The sequence below is a fragment of the Heteronotia binoei genome, unplaced genomic scaffold (genome assembly GCF_032191835.1).
Source record: "Heteronotia binoei isolate CCM8104 ecotype False Entrance Well unplaced genomic scaffold, APGP_CSIRO_Hbin_v1 ptg000754l, whole genome shotgun sequence".
Lineage (NCBI taxonomy): Eukaryota > Metazoa > Chordata > Lepidosauria > Squamata > Gekkonidae > Heteronotia > Heteronotia binoei.
The window spans coordinates 46213-61371 of NW_026800084.1; the positions used below are offsets into that span (position 1 = coordinate 46213).

Below are 15159 nucleotides of genomic sequence, written 5' to 3' on the forward strand. Positions count from 1 at the left end.
CTCCCACCCCAGGACTAACCAGGGCTCATTCTGCTTAGCCTCTGAGATCTCACGAGATCGGGCTAGCCAGGCCCATCCAGGTCAAGACAGGCGCTGTTTGTAAAAGGTAAAGGTGGTCCCCCGTGCAAGCGCCAGTCGTTTCCGACTCTGGGGTGACGTTGCTTTCACAAGGTTTTCACGGCAGACTTTACGGGGTGGTTTGCCATTGCCTTCCCCAGTCATCTACACTTCCCCCCCCAGCAAGCTGGGGACTCATTTCACCGACCTCGGAAGGATGGAAGGCTGAGTCAACCTGGAGCCGGCTCCCTGAACCCAACTTCCGCCGGGATCGAACTCAGGTTGTGAGCAGAGCTTTGGACTGCAGTACTGCAGCTTTACCGCTCTGCGCCACAGGGCTCTTATATGGTGCTGTTTAGGGTTCCATAAGACAGGGGGTCAACAGAAATAATTTTACCACCACCACCACCCCCCAGCTTAAAAGATCTGTCATGCTTTTACTTCTCCTCCTCCACATACACACTCTCCTCCTCCATTTTATCCTCACAGCCATTCTGGGAAGCTGTTAAGATGAAAGTTTAATGCCCCAGCTGGGGTTGGTGCCCAGGTTTCTGCAGCCCAACGTCTAACCCCCCTCCCCCCCTGGGACACTGTGGCTTTTGGAACGTGCTGCAGTGTTGAGTTCAAGGCCAAAGCTATGGAGATGCCAGTCTCAGTGGTTTGGCAGGTATCAGAAATGCTTGCCACAGTGGTCTCATTTGTCTGTTCTGCTTGGCAGGCTTTAATCCAGGACTTTAAATTGGGGAAGGGGCATGGGTCAGTGGTAAAGCATCTGCTTGACATGCAAAAAGTGTGGGTTCTGGCACAAGCCTCTCTAGGTAGAACGACCGGGTCGGAGGTGCCATGAAAGCCCTGAGATTTTGCAGAGCAGCTGCCAGTCCACGTGGGCAATGCTCACCTGGAGGACCAGTGGTGTGGTTCAGTAGAAAGCAGCTTCATCCCTTCAAGCGCTCCCAAGAGGAATGGAGCAAAGGGGGAGGGGTGTTGGTCTCCAATTGATCAGTTATCCTGTCTCCAGGTTTACAGGGCTCGCAGCGTTTTAAAAAAACCAGCCGTGGATCGCCTGTGTGTGGGAATCCCTCCAGGAGAGGTAAGCTACCTGCCTTGCCCCAAAAGAGCTCCGGAATTATTAGGAAGGGAACTGAAAACAAATCAGCCAGTATGATGTAGAGTCAGTTTGATGTAGTGGTTAAGTGTGTGGACTCTTATCTGGGAGAACCGGGTTTGATTCCCCACTCCTCCACTTGCACCTGCTAGCATGGCCTTGGGTCAGCCATAGCTCTGGCAGAGATTGTCCTTGAAAGGGCAGCTGCTGTGAGAGCCCTCTCCAGCCCCACCCACCTCACAGGGTGTCTGTTGTGGGGGAGGAAGGTAAAGGAGATTGTGAGCCGCTTTGAGACTCTGTCCTTGAAAGGGCAGCTGTTGTGAGAGCCCTCTCAGCCCCACCCACTTCACAGGGTATTTGTTGTGGGGGAGGAAGGTAAAGGAGATTGTGAGCCGCTCTGAGACTCTTCGGAGTGGAGGGCGGGATATAAATCCAATAACTTCTTCTTCTTCTTCTTCTTCTTCTTCTTCTTCTTCTTCTTCTTCTTCTTCTTCTTCTTCTTCTTCTTCTTCTTCTTCTTCTTCTTCTTCTTCTTCTTCTTCATAATGCCCCTGTATAAATCGATGGTGCGGTCTCATTTGGAATACTGTGTACAATTCTGGTCACCGCACCTCAAAAAGGATATTATAGCATTGGAAAAAGTGCAGAAAAGGGCAATTAGAATGATTAAAGGTTTGGAACACTTTCCCTATGAAGAAAGGTTAAAACGCTTGGGGCTCTTTAGCTTGGAGAAATGTTCTGTGGGGTGACATGATAGAGGTTTACGAGATTATGCATGGGATGGAAAAAGTAGAGAAAGAAGTACTTTTCTCCCTTTCTCACAATACAAGAACTCATGGGCATGCAATGAAATTGCTGAGCAGACAGGTTAAAACAGATAAAAGGAAGTCCTTCACCCAAAGGGTGATTAACATGTGGAATTCACTGCCACAGGAGGTGGTGGCAGCTTCAAGAGGGGATTGGATAAAAATATGGAGGGGATTGGATAAAAATATGGAGCAGAGGTCCATCAGTGGCTATTAGCCACAGTATATATATGTGTGTGTGTGTGTATACACACGCACATATATTGGCCACTGTGTGACACAGAGTGTTGGACTGGATGGGCCATTGGCCTGATCCAACAGGGCTTCTCTTATGTTCTTATGTGACACAGAGTGTTGGACTGGATGGGCCATTGGCCTGATCCAACAGGGCTTCTCTTATGTTCTTATGTGACACAGAGTGTTGGACTGGATGGGCCATTGGCCTGATCCAACAGGGCTTCTCTTATGTTCTTATGTGACACAGAGTGTTGGACTGGATGGGCCACTGGCCTGATCCAACATGGCTTCTCTTATGTTCTTATGTGACACAGAGTGTTGGACTGGATGGGCCATTGGCCTGATCCAACATGGCTTCTCTTATGTTCTTATGTGACACAGAGTGTTGGACTGGAGGGGCCATTGGCCTGATCCAACAGGGCTTCTCTTATGTTCTTATGTGACACAGAGTGTTGGACTGGATGGGCCATTGGCCTGATCCAACAGGGCTTCTCTTATGTTCTTATGTGACACAGAGTGTTGGACTGGAGGGGCCATTGGCCTGATCCAACATGGCTTCTCTTATGTTCTTATGTGACACAGAGTGTTGGACTGGAGGGGCCATTGGCCTGATCCAACAGGGCTTCTCATGTTCTTATGTGACACAGAGTGTTGGACTGGAGGGGCCACTGGCCTGATCCAAAATGGCTTCTCTTATGTTATTATGTGACACAGAGTGTTGGACTGGATGGGCCATTGGCCTGATCCAACATGGCTTCTCATGTTCTTATGTGACACAGAGTGTTGGACTGGATGGGCCACTGGCCTGATCCAACATGGCTTCTCATGTTCTTATGTGACACAGAGTGTTGGACTGGATGGGCCATTGGCCTGATCCAACATGGCTTCTCTTATGTTCTTATGTGACACAGAGTGTTGGACTGGATGGGCCATTGGCCTGATCCAACATGGCTTCTCATGTTCTTATGTGACACAGAATGTTGGACTGGATGGGCCATTGGCCTGATCCAACATGGCTTCTAATGTTCTTATGTGACACAGAGTGTTGGACTGGATGGGCCACTGGCCTGATCCAAAATGGCTTCTCTTATGCTCTTATGTGACACAGAGTGTTGGACTGGATGGGCCATTGGCCTGATCCAACATGGCTTCTCATGTTCTTATGTGACACAGAGTGTTGGACTCGATGGGCCATTGGCCTGATCCAACATGGCTTCTCATGTTCTTATGTGACACAGAGTGTTGGACTGGAGGGGCCACTGGCCTGATCCAAAATGGCTTCTCTTATGTTCTTATGTGACACAGAGTGTTGGACTGGAGGGGCCACTGCCCTGATCCAAAATGGCTTCTCTTATGTTCTTATGTGACACAGAGTGTTGGACTGGATGGGCCATTGGCCTGATCCAACATGGCTTCTCATGTTCTTATGTGACACTGAGTGTTGGACTTGATGGGCCACTGGCCTGATCCAACATGGCTTCTCATGTTCTTATGTGACACAGAGTGTTGGACTGGATGGGCCATTGGCCTGATCCAACATGGCTTCTCATGTTCTTATGTGACACAGAGTGTTGGACTGGAGGGGCCATTGGCCTGATCCAACATGGCTTCTCATGTTCTTATGTGACACAGAGTGTTGGACTGGAGGGGCCATTGGCCTGATCCAACATGGCTTCTCATGTTCTTATGTGACACAGAGTGTTGGACTGGAGGGGCCATTGGCCTGATCCAACATGGCTTCTCATGTTCTTATGTGACACAGAGTGTTGGACTGGAGGGGCCACTGGCCTGATCCAAAATGGCTTCTCATGTTCTTATGTGACACAGAGTGTTGGACTGGATGGGCCACTGGCCTGATCCAACATGACTTCTCTTATGTGACACAGAGTGTTGGACTGGAGGGGCCACTGGCCTGATCCAACAGGGCTTCTCTTATGTTCTTATGTGACACAAAGTGTTGGACTGGATGGGCCACTGGCCTGATCCAACAGGGCTTCTCTTATGTTCTTATGTGACACAAAGTGTTGGACTGGATGGGCCACTGGCCTGATCCAACAGGGCTTCTCTTATGTTCTTATGTGACACAGAGTGTTGGACTGGATGGGCCATTGGCCTGATCCAACAAGGCTTCTCTTATGTTCTTATGCTGGTTCAAACCAAGGAGGGTCTATCTCTTTTCAACAAGTGGAAAGCCCAGAAACACACATGCTGGGTCAGAAGTCTTTCCCCTGTCGTTTGACCCCCATACTCAGAGGGTGACTGCTTCTGAATATGGACGCTGTGTTTCGCTACTTCCAGGAATGGTATTGATAGACCTACAGGAAGGCCTTCTTTACCCAATGAGGGATTAACATGAGGAATTCACTGCCACAGGAAGTGGTGATAACTACAAGCATAGCCACCTTCAAGAGGGGATTGGATAAACGTATAGAGTAGAGGTCCATTAGTGGCTATGAGCCACAAGGTATAGATGGAACACTCTGTCTGGGATGGTGATGCTCTGTGTTCTTGGTGCTTGAGGGGTGACAGCGGGAAGGCTTCTGGAGTTCTGGCCCCACTGGTGGTCCTCCTGATGGCACCTGGTTTTTTGGCCACTGTGTAACCCAGAGTGTTTGACGGAATGGGCCACTGGAGCACAATAACCAAGTGCCGTTCGGGGTTGCAATTTTTCTTGCAGTGGATTGTGGGAAAGAGATGCCTGCCCTGCAAAAACTAGCATGGAAGCCGCTGGAATTGCTTAGGTGCTGTCACAACTTCTCTTTTTAATTTGTGTAGTGCTGCCCCCGGGAATTTTTCCCCAAACACTTCATTTAATGTTCCCAACTCGATTTGTGCTCAAGCTGTAAGGCTTCTTCGTTGGACTATGTAGCCCTATGTAGGCTATGATTTTAAAATCATACGACTCCAGGTTAATATAAAACAAAACAAAACTTTATTTTGGACTTTATTTGTATAATAATCGTATTGGTTTCAGGATGTTTATAGCTTAATTGTTCAGCGAATAATAATAACTTCTGACTGAAGTGTCATTCTTTCACCTCACACACTCCTCACTCTCAAATCCTCCTTTCTCTTTCTAACCCAACTTTCTAACCCAACTTTCTAACCCAGCTTCTGTATCTCACAGTCCTATAATATTCTGACAACATTAGATTTTGGCTCTCTATGTAGCCCTAATATGCCTTCTAAGTCAGGGATCCCCAACCCCCGGGTCGTGGACCAGTACTGGTCCATAGCCTGCTGGCAACTGGCCATGAGTTGTATAATTGTTTCATTATATATTACAATGTAATAATAAGAATAAGACTTTGGATTAATAACCTGCCCTCCACTTCAAATTTTAGAGTCTCAGAGCGGTCCACAATCTCCTTTACCTTCCTCTCCCACAACAGACACTCTGTAAGGTGGATGGGGCTGAGAGAGCTCTCCCAGAAGCTGCCTTTTCAAGGACAGCTCTGTGAGAGCTATGGCTGACCCCAGGCCATTCCAGCAGCTCCAAGTGGAGGAGTGGGGAATCACACCCGGTTCTCCCAGATAAGAGTCTGCACACTTAACCACTACACCAAACTAATAGAAATAAATAATAATAATAATAATAAATTTTATTTATATCCCGCCCTCCCCACCTCGGCAGGCTCAGGGCGGCTAACAGCATTTTAGGGCGGCTAACAGCATTTTAAGGGCAGCTAACAGCATTTTAGCGTAAAATGCACAATTGTATCATCCCGAAACCATCATTCCCTCCCACCCCCCACCCCCCCCCGTCCGTGGAAAAATTGTCTTCCACAAAACCAGTCCCTGGTGCCAAAAAGGTTGGGGACCACTGCTCTAAGTAGTCCTATTTGTCTTCTTTAAAACCTTAATGCCTTTCATAGCACTATATGGGATTCTAAATCAGAGGACTGCTTCTCAGACTCTGCAGACTGCTGACTGACACAACTGGCAGTTAACTGCTGTCCCTCTGCTGAGAGTTCACTGCTGGCTGACTTCACTCTCTCTCTGACCAATTTCGCACTAGGGCTTGTTCTGAGTGGAGAGCCCTTTTGATCCCGGTGCTTCTCTCTGTTTTCGCACAAGTTGTCCTGGAGGAGCGAGTTGGTGTGCAGTTCTCCCGCGGCAAGCAGAAACTGCTTGGAAGAGGATCTTGCTTGCTGTGGAAGAACACTGCGCCAACTCGCAGCTCCGGGGGCAACTTGTGCGAAAATGGAGAGAAGCCCCGGGAGCAAAAGGGCTATCCATCCAGAACACGCCTAGTTAGAAATTGGTTTCTCCCTCTCCACACATACATACTTAGCTCTACCCACACCCTCTCAGTCATCAACCAGTCACCTCATTCACTCATTCCTCCTCTTCCACCTCCCTTTCTCTACTGCAACTTGACAAAAATTAAAGAAATACAAAAATATAAATTCAAATCATTGCAGGTGCATCTGACAAAATGGGCTGTGGCCTGTGGAACTTTCTGCCACAAGACTTTTGCCAGTCTTTAAGGTGCCCCTCTGCATGAGTGGAACAAGAGGCAGGAGTCCCATCTGGTCCGTCCCATTGTTCTCCAAGAAATCCAATGGGATGGTGGTGCGATGTCCGGAGGGGGAGGCCAAGAGTGTGGTGGTGGGGCAGTTCACCTTCAAACTTGTAGCTCTTCGATTCCTTCTCTGCAGTGCTTTGGCCTTCTGGGTGTGAACGGTGCCGGAAAGACAACAACTTTCAAAATGTTGACCGGGGACGTAGACGTGACTATGGGAGATGCATTTTTGAAAGGATATAGGTAAGTGGAGTTCCTGGCATGTGTATAGAATGGAATAGATCTGGAAGATTGTGTTTCGGAATGGTTTCCTTTTTTATTTTTTTTCAAAAAACACCTTCCCTGCAAAAAGAAATCCAGCACCACAAGCAAAGGAGAAGGAAGAAGGGAGATCTTTCCCCCTTGGTGTGCTAGTTTTCTCTTTTGCAAGAAGCAAAGAGACATTCAAAGCAGGATTCAAGGCACTGCCACCCAGAGTGGTACCGCCTCTTACAGCCTCAGCTCATGACCATCCTGTTCTCCTGCATGTAGGAACCGGGAGTAAGCCCAGTTGGCTTATGAGCTGTGGCTCAGTGGGAGGGGCTGTGGCTGAGTGGTAGAGGACCTGCGAGGCATGCAGAAGGTCCCCGGATCAATCCCAGGTGTCTCCAGGACCAGGCAGTAAGAGATATGAAGGACCTCTGCCTGAGACCCTGTTTCTGTATTCCAGGACTGTATTCAGCCTGTATGGTGTAGTGGTTAAGCGTGCGGACTCTTATCTGGGAGAACCAGGTTTGATTCGCCACTCCTCCACTTGCAGCTGCTGGAATGGCCTTGGGTCAGCCATCGCTCTGGCAGAGATTGTCCTTGAAAGGGCAGCTTCTGTGGGAGCTCTCTCAGCCCCACCCACCTCACAGGGTGTCTCTTGTGGGGGGGAGATAAAGGAGATTGTGAGCCGCTCTGAGATTCGGAGCGGAGGGCAGGATATAAATCCAATAGCTTCTTCTTCTTCTGCATTCCTTTTTGAAACAGCAGGCGACTGGGGAATTCTGATGGAGAGTTATGGCCACAACCACAAAACGGCTGCCACTGCATAGTGGCCAGCTGTGGGTTGGGGAATTAGGCAGCAGACTCTTGGTAGGGTGGAGTTGGGGAGGGGAGAGAGCTCAGTAAGGTTCATTTGCCATAAAGTCGCCCCTCTGAAGCTGCCATTTTCTCTAAGGGAACGGATCTCTACAGTCTGGAGATCAGTTATAATTTTGGTGGGATTTAGGGTTGCCAAGTCCAATTCAAGAAATATCTGGGGACTTTGGGGGCGGAGCCAGGAACAAGGGTGTGACAAGCATAACTGAACTCCAAGGGAGTTCTGGCCATCACATTTAAAGGGACAGCACACTTTTTAAAATGTCTTCCTTCCATAGGAAATAATGAAGGATAGGGGCACCTTCTTTTGGGGCTCATGGAATTGGACCCCCTGGTCCAATCGTTTTGAAACTTGGTGGGTACTTTGGGGAGAGGCACTATATACTATACGGAAAATTTGGTGCCTCTACCTCAAAAAACAGCTCCCCCAGAGCCCCTGAAACCTCCAGATCAATTCCCCATTATACCCTATGAGAATTGATCTCCACATAGGGAATAATGAAGTACTGAGCAGACGTTTCCCTCCACCCCCCCCCACCCCCCGTTTTTGGTGACTCTGAAGTGAGGGATTGGCCTCTCTACTCACGAGTCGCTGCCAACTTCTTCCAAGTAACACAGACACACCATCCCAAGGGGAAGCCTTTCCAATCGGGGACTGAAGCCTCCGGAGGTGCGAAAGGCACATGGTCCTCTGGGGGCAGGGCTTCCCCCCTGCCGGCCAGCTGCTTGGGGGCGGGAAGGAGTCTGGGAAAGCGGAAGAACCCCCGCTGGGACCTGGGGATTGGCAAGCCTAGTGGGATTCTAGGCCCCACCAGGAGGTTGGCGCCCTGACTGCTTCAGGAAGTGACTCCAACCACAAAATGTCAGGGAGGGAGGTGATGCATAACTCTAACAGGGACTCTTCAGCATTTCAGCAGAAGCTCCGTTTAACGCTTTGGCATCAGGAAGCAATTTTTCTCCAGGCCAGTTTGGCCAGGGGTCCTGGAGGTTTTTTGCCATCTTCTGGGCAAGGAACAGGGGGCACTGGGTGTGTATGTGTGAGAGGGAGGTCTTTGTGAATTTCCTGCATTATGCAAGGGACTGGACTAGCTGGCCCTGGAGGCCCCTTCCAACTCTACAATTCTAGGATACCTTTTAAAACGAACATGTTTTGTGTTAAAATATTTTTTTGCATACATGTGCCGTACCTTCAGTCACATGGTGAAGATCCTTGTGCTGTGGTGGCAGCTGTTCCCAAAGCAACGTCTTGAAGATCTGGAGACCAATCAGAACCCTCCCTGGGCAAAAGCCCCATCTATCCCCACCCACTTTCTACAAAATTTTGTGGGTGGCAAGAAAGATGTTGGCAGGTGCCCTGGTGCTTGTGGGCACCCTGCTCTGTTCTTCCTCCTTATTTACATCAATCCTCTTTGTGGATCATTTGTTCAAGAACCAGGGCCGGGGCGAGGGTTTTTGTTGCCCTAGGCAAGCTGCCCACTAGTATCCCCCCAAAAAAGAATTGTAGGAGAAATGAAGAAGCTTGAAACTATTTACGTTTTTAATATGCAGTTTTTTATTTTAAATTTAATTTTTTTTTTCTTTTAGCCGTTTTAACCTGTCTGCTCAGCAATTTCATCGAATGCCCATGAGTTCTTGTATTGTGAGAAAGGGAGAAAAGTACTTCTTTCTCTACTTTCTCCATCCCATGCATTATCTTGTAAATCTCTATCATGTCACCCCGCAGTCGACGTTTCTCCAAGCTAAAGAGTCCCAAGCGTTTCAACCTTTCTTCATAGGGAAAGTGCTCCAGCCCTTTAATCATTCTAGTTGCCCTTTTCTGCACTTTCTCCAATGCTATAACATCCTTTTTGAGGTGCAGCGACCAGAACTGCACACAGTACTCCAAATGAGACCGCACCATCAATTTATACAGGGGCATTATGATACTGGCTGATTTGTTTTCAATTCCCTTCCTAATAATTCCCAGCATGGCGTTGGCCTTTTTTATTGCAAACGCACACTGTCTTGACATTTTCAGTGAGTTATCTACCACGACCCCAAGATCTCTCTCTTGGTCAGTCTCTGCCAGTTCACACCCCATCAACTTGTATTTGTAGCTGGGATTCTTGGCCCCAATGTGCATTACTTTGCACTTGGCCACATTGAACCGCATCTGCCACGTTGTAGCCTACTCACCCAGCCTCAGCAGATCCCTTTGGAGTTCCTCACAATCCTCTCTGGTTCTCACCACCCTGAACAATTTAGTGTCATCCGCAAATTTGGCCACTTCACTGCTCACTCCCAACTCTAAATCATTTATGAACAAGTTAAAGAGCATGGGACCCAGTACCGAGCCCAGCGGCACCCCACTGCTTACCGTCCTCCACAGTGAAGACTGCCCATTTATACTCACTCTCTGCTTCCTATTACTTAGCCAGTTTTTGATCCACAAGAGGACCTGTCCTTTTACTCCATGACTCTCAAGCTTTCTAAGGAGCCTTTGATGAGGAACTTTATGAAAAGCTTTCTGGAAGTCAAGGTAAACAACATCTATCGGGTCTCCTTTGCCCACATGTTTGTTCACCCCCTCAAAGAAATGTAACAGGTTAGTGAGGTAAGATCTTCCCTTAAAGAACCCATGCTGAGTCTTCCTCAATAACCCGTGTCCATCAATGTGCCTACTCATTCTGTCCTTGATACCAACTTTCCCGGTATTGAAGTCAGACTGACTGACCTGCAATTTCCCAGATCTCCTCTGGAACCCTTTTTAAAGATGGGGGTGACATTTGCTACCTTCCAGTCCTCAGGAACGGAGGCAGATTTCAATGAAAGATTACAGATTTTTGTTAGAAGATCCACAAGTTCAACTTTGAGTTCTGTCAGAACTCTCGGATGTATGCCATCTGGACCCGGTGATTTATTAGTTTTTAATTCGTCCATCAGTTGTAGGACCTCCTCTTTTGTCACCTCAATCTGACTCAGGTCTTTCAACACCCCTTCCAAAATTAGTGGTTCTGGGGCAGGCAAAAAGTTCTCATCTTCCACGGTGAAGACGGAGGCAAAAAATTCATTTAGCTTCTCAGCCATTTCCCTATCCTCCTTCAGTAATCCTTTTACCCCATGGTCATCCAAGGGCCCCACTGCCTCCCTGGCTGGTTTCCTACTTCTAATATATTTGAAGAAATTTTTTATTGTTGGTCTTTATGTTTTTTGCAATATGCTCCTCATAGTCCCTTTTTGCCTGCCTGATCACAGTCTTGCATTTGATTTGCCACAGCCTGTGTTCCCTTTTACTAATCTCACTTGGACTGGTTTTCCACCACTTAAAGGAGTCCTTCTTACCTTTTACAGCTTCCATTACTTTGTTTGTTAACCATGCAGGCCTTTTCTTATGCCTGTTTGTGCCTTTCCTAACTTGTGGTATGTATTTTATCTGAGCTTCTAGGATTATAGTTTTAAATAGTCTCCAAGCTTCCCCAAGGGTTTTGACCGTATTTACCTTTCCTTTCAGTTTCCTCCTCACATGCCTCCTCATCTCAATGAATTTACCCCTTTTAAAGTTAAATGTGGTTGTGGCGGTCTTTTTGGGCAACTCCCTATTTATACAAATGGTGAAATCAATAACATTATGGTCACTGCTCCCAAGCAGCGCAATCACTTTTACATCTCTCACCAAGTCTTGGGCAAATCCAGGATCGCCCCACCCCTGTAAGGTTCTGAGACCATCTGCTCCATAGCACAGTCATTGAGAGCATCAAGAAACTCAATCTCTTTCTCTCGACCAGAACACATATTGACCCAATCAATCTGCGGGTAGTTAAAATCACCTATTACGACACAGTTTTTACGTTTCGCCTCTATATTTAAGCCTTCCATCATATTATAATCATCCTCTATCTTTTGATTTGGTGGGCGATAACAAACTCCCATAGTTAAATTTCCTTTTGGGCCCTCTATTTCAACCCAAAGCATTTCTAAAAGGGAATCTAATTCTCTGACCTCAGTCTTACTGGACCGTATATCCTCTCTGACATACAGAGCCACCCCACCTCCAACCCTTCCTTCCCTATCCTTCCGATATAACATATCCAGGAATCACCGTGTCCCACTGATTCTCCTCATTCCACCAAGTTTCTGAAATTCCCACAATGTCTATGTTTTCTCCCAACACTAAACATTCCAATTCACCAATTTTACTTCAAACACTTCTAGCATTTGCATACAAACATCTATAATTTCCCAGGCAAGCTAGGCCCGCCACCTTCCTCCTGCCGTCTCGAGACTCTGGCAGACAGTCCATACTGTTTGTCACCATCACAGTGGACAACTCTGATCCATTACCCGGTAGAAAAATAGCAGCCAACCCTTCATCTCTTTGAGACGAGTCCTCCCGAACCAGAGACATTTCATCTCCTGTCGGCTTTCCCCCAAGATTTAGTTTAAAAACTGCTCTGCCACCTTTTTGATTTTAAGCGCCAGCAGCCTGGTTCCATCCGGGAACAAGTGGAAACCGTCTCTTTTGTACAGCTCCCGCTTGTTCCAGAAAGCATCCCAGTGCCTAACAAACTTAAACCCTTCCTCCTTACACCATCGTCTCATCCACACATTGAGACTTCTAATTTGTGCCTGTCTCTCCTGCCCTGTACGTGGAACAGGTAGCACTTCTGAGAAGGCTACCTTGGAGGTCCTGGCCTTAAGTCTCCCACCTAGCAGCCTAAATTTTTCCTCCAGGACCTCACAACTGCATTTCCCCACATCGTTGGTGCCAACATGCACCACGACCACAGGCTCCTCCCCAGCATTGTCTATCAGCCTATCTACTACACGCGTAACGTCCGCTACCTTTGCACCAGGCAGGCAAGTCACCATACGGTCAATACGCGGTTTTGCCACCCAGCTGTCTACTTGCCTAAGGATCGAATCACCAACTACCAAAAAACCCCCTCTCCCCCTGCCCAGGGATGGTTCCTTGGCGCGAAAGGATTCCCGCTCACCAACCAAAGAAGAGGTCCCTTCTGAGGGCACATTCCCCTTATCCTCAGCACGGTGCCCTGTTCCCTCTCGACCCTCACGCTCTCTGGCAGCAACGGGGCTGCTACATTCAGAGCGGGGCTCATCTAATACGCCCCCGAGAGTCTTCCCCAAGTGCCTAGCTGACCGTCTCTGCTTCTCCAGGGCAGTCACCTCGGCCTCAAGGGTACGAACTCGTTCCCTGAGAACCAGGAGCTCCTTGCATCGAGCACACACCCAAGACTTCTGTCCTTTGGGCAGATAGTCATACATGTGACGCTCAGTGCAAAACACTGGAAAGCCCCCACCCCCCTGCTGGCATTCTAACATATATATACAGTCCTCTTTAAATGCTGTTTGTTTAAGTGGCTCCCCTTTTGGAGGGTCAATTTACCTTATTGGGAGAACAAGGAAATCAGGGATCTGGGTTCCTGGTCCTTAGGGAGCCCCTAGGCGAAGAGCCACAGGCCAAGAGCCCTTTCGCTCTCTGGCAAGGTGCAGCTTAAAATGCAAAGAGGGTGGGGCAGAGGCACTCCTAAGCAATCAGAGCAAGATGCTCTGCTACTGGGCTGTGGCTCCCACCCCAGGGCTCTGTTAAAGTAGAGTAGGAAGGATGAGCGGCAGCAAACAACTTCAATAGGAGCCAGTTTCTAGAAGCTGTCATTGGCTCTTCTTCAGCTTTTACAATTTATCCCTGCCGGGCTCCGAGGTCCACGGGTGCCATCCGCTTTTGCATTTCTGTAACAGACCTGGGTAACGCAAAACTGGCTGGGCAGTGCCTGTGCTCCGTGCAGCCTGCTTTCCATTGGGGAAGCACACAAGCTGCGCGTGGAGAGAGGGGGCACCTGACCATGCCCCCAGGCAGCCCTGTAGCTAGGAGCCATGAGGGGAAGGGGCAATGGGGGGGCCGCAGGGGGAGCGGGCCATTTAAATAATTCAGGAGGCTGGTGACTGCTCCTGCCGTGGGTCCTATGCTATTTGGACCCCACCAATCAGCTGGTTTGTGGGCCCTTTAAATGGCATGGGAGTGGCAGCGGCTGCTCCTAGGTGTCTCTCCCACCCAATTTAAATTGCACAGAAGAGAGGGGTAGCCTGGGGGTGAGCCCCCCCCCCAAAAAAAAAAACTGTCAGGGGGCCAGGTCCCGTGGACCCCTGATTAGGTATGGGCCTGCTGCCAAGCCAGGTGGCACCTAGGCAGTCGCCTACTTGGCCTACTCCCACGCACCGGCCATGTCAAGAACTCTCCTGCCTTGGCTAATTTCTCTCTACCCCTCCCCCCTCCCATTGCACAGCGTGCTGAATGATTTGCAGTCTGTCCACGAAAACCTGGGCTACTGTCCCCAGTTTGATGCCATCAACGACTTTCTTACGGGTCGGGAGCACCTCCAGTTCTACTGCCGCCTACGTGGGATCCCGGAGAGCGCAATTCCCAGGGTAAGAGCAAGGTTTTCTATGTGGGGGCACCAAAGTCCAGTTGCAGTGAGGACCAGAAGGCACTCTGCACATCCTAAGGGTGGCCAGGTCCTCCCCCTAGTGATCGGGTGAAAGAGATGAAGTATGCAAAACGGGGCCTTTTCAGTGGTGACTTGCTTCAAATTGTGGAACTCTTTGCCACAGGAAGTTCATCCTACTCCTTCGCTTCTGATCTTTCAGACTTCAGCTGAGATTATTTTGTTACTATGGGCAGTTTCAGTACTGCTCTTGGCTCTTTTTAGATGGCTGGTTATACGGGATGTTTTAATTTGGGTGATTTTTGTTCCTGGATCTCTGTTGCTGCAATTATTTGCCTTGTCATAAGAACATAAGAGAAGCCATGTTGGATCAGGCCAATGACCCATCCAGTCCAACAATCTGTGTCACACAGTGGCCAAAAAACCCAGGTGCCGTCAGGAGGTCCACCAGTGGGGCCAGGACACTAGAAGCCCTCCCACTGTGCCCCCCTCAAGCCCCAAGAATACAGAGCATCACTGCCCCAGACATAAGAACATAAGAGAAGCCATGTTGGATCAGGCCAATGACCCATCCAGTCCAACAATCTGTGTCACACAGTGGCCAAAAAACCCAGGTGCCGTCAGGAGGTCCACCAGTGGGGCCAGGACACTAGAAGCCCTCCCACTGTGCCCCCCCTCAAGCCCCAAGAATACAGAGCATCACTGCCCCAGACATAAGAACATAAGAGAAGCCATGTTGGATCCGGCCAATGGCCCATCCAGTCCAACAATCTGCGTCACATAAGAACATAAGAGAAGCCCTGTTGGTTCAGGCCAATGGCCCATCCAGTCCAACAATCTGCGTCACATAAGAACATAAGAGAAGCC

General features: G+C 48.8%; 1 protein-coding gene across 1 annotated transcript in view; it reads left to right on the plus strand.

The window, feature by feature from the left end:
- The window catches only part of LOC132590790 (phospholipid-transporting ATPase ABCA1-like), a 42379-nt gene that overhangs the window by 10963 nt on the left and 16257 nt on the right, over positions 1-15159 (plus strand). The window contains exons 3-4 of the mRNA XM_060263717.1: positions 6867-6973; positions 14134-14275. Coding sequence (XP_060119700.1) covers positions 6867-6973; positions 14134-14275 — 249 coding nt within the window. The remainder of the gene's footprint in view (positions 1-6866; positions 6974-14133; positions 14276-15159) is intronic.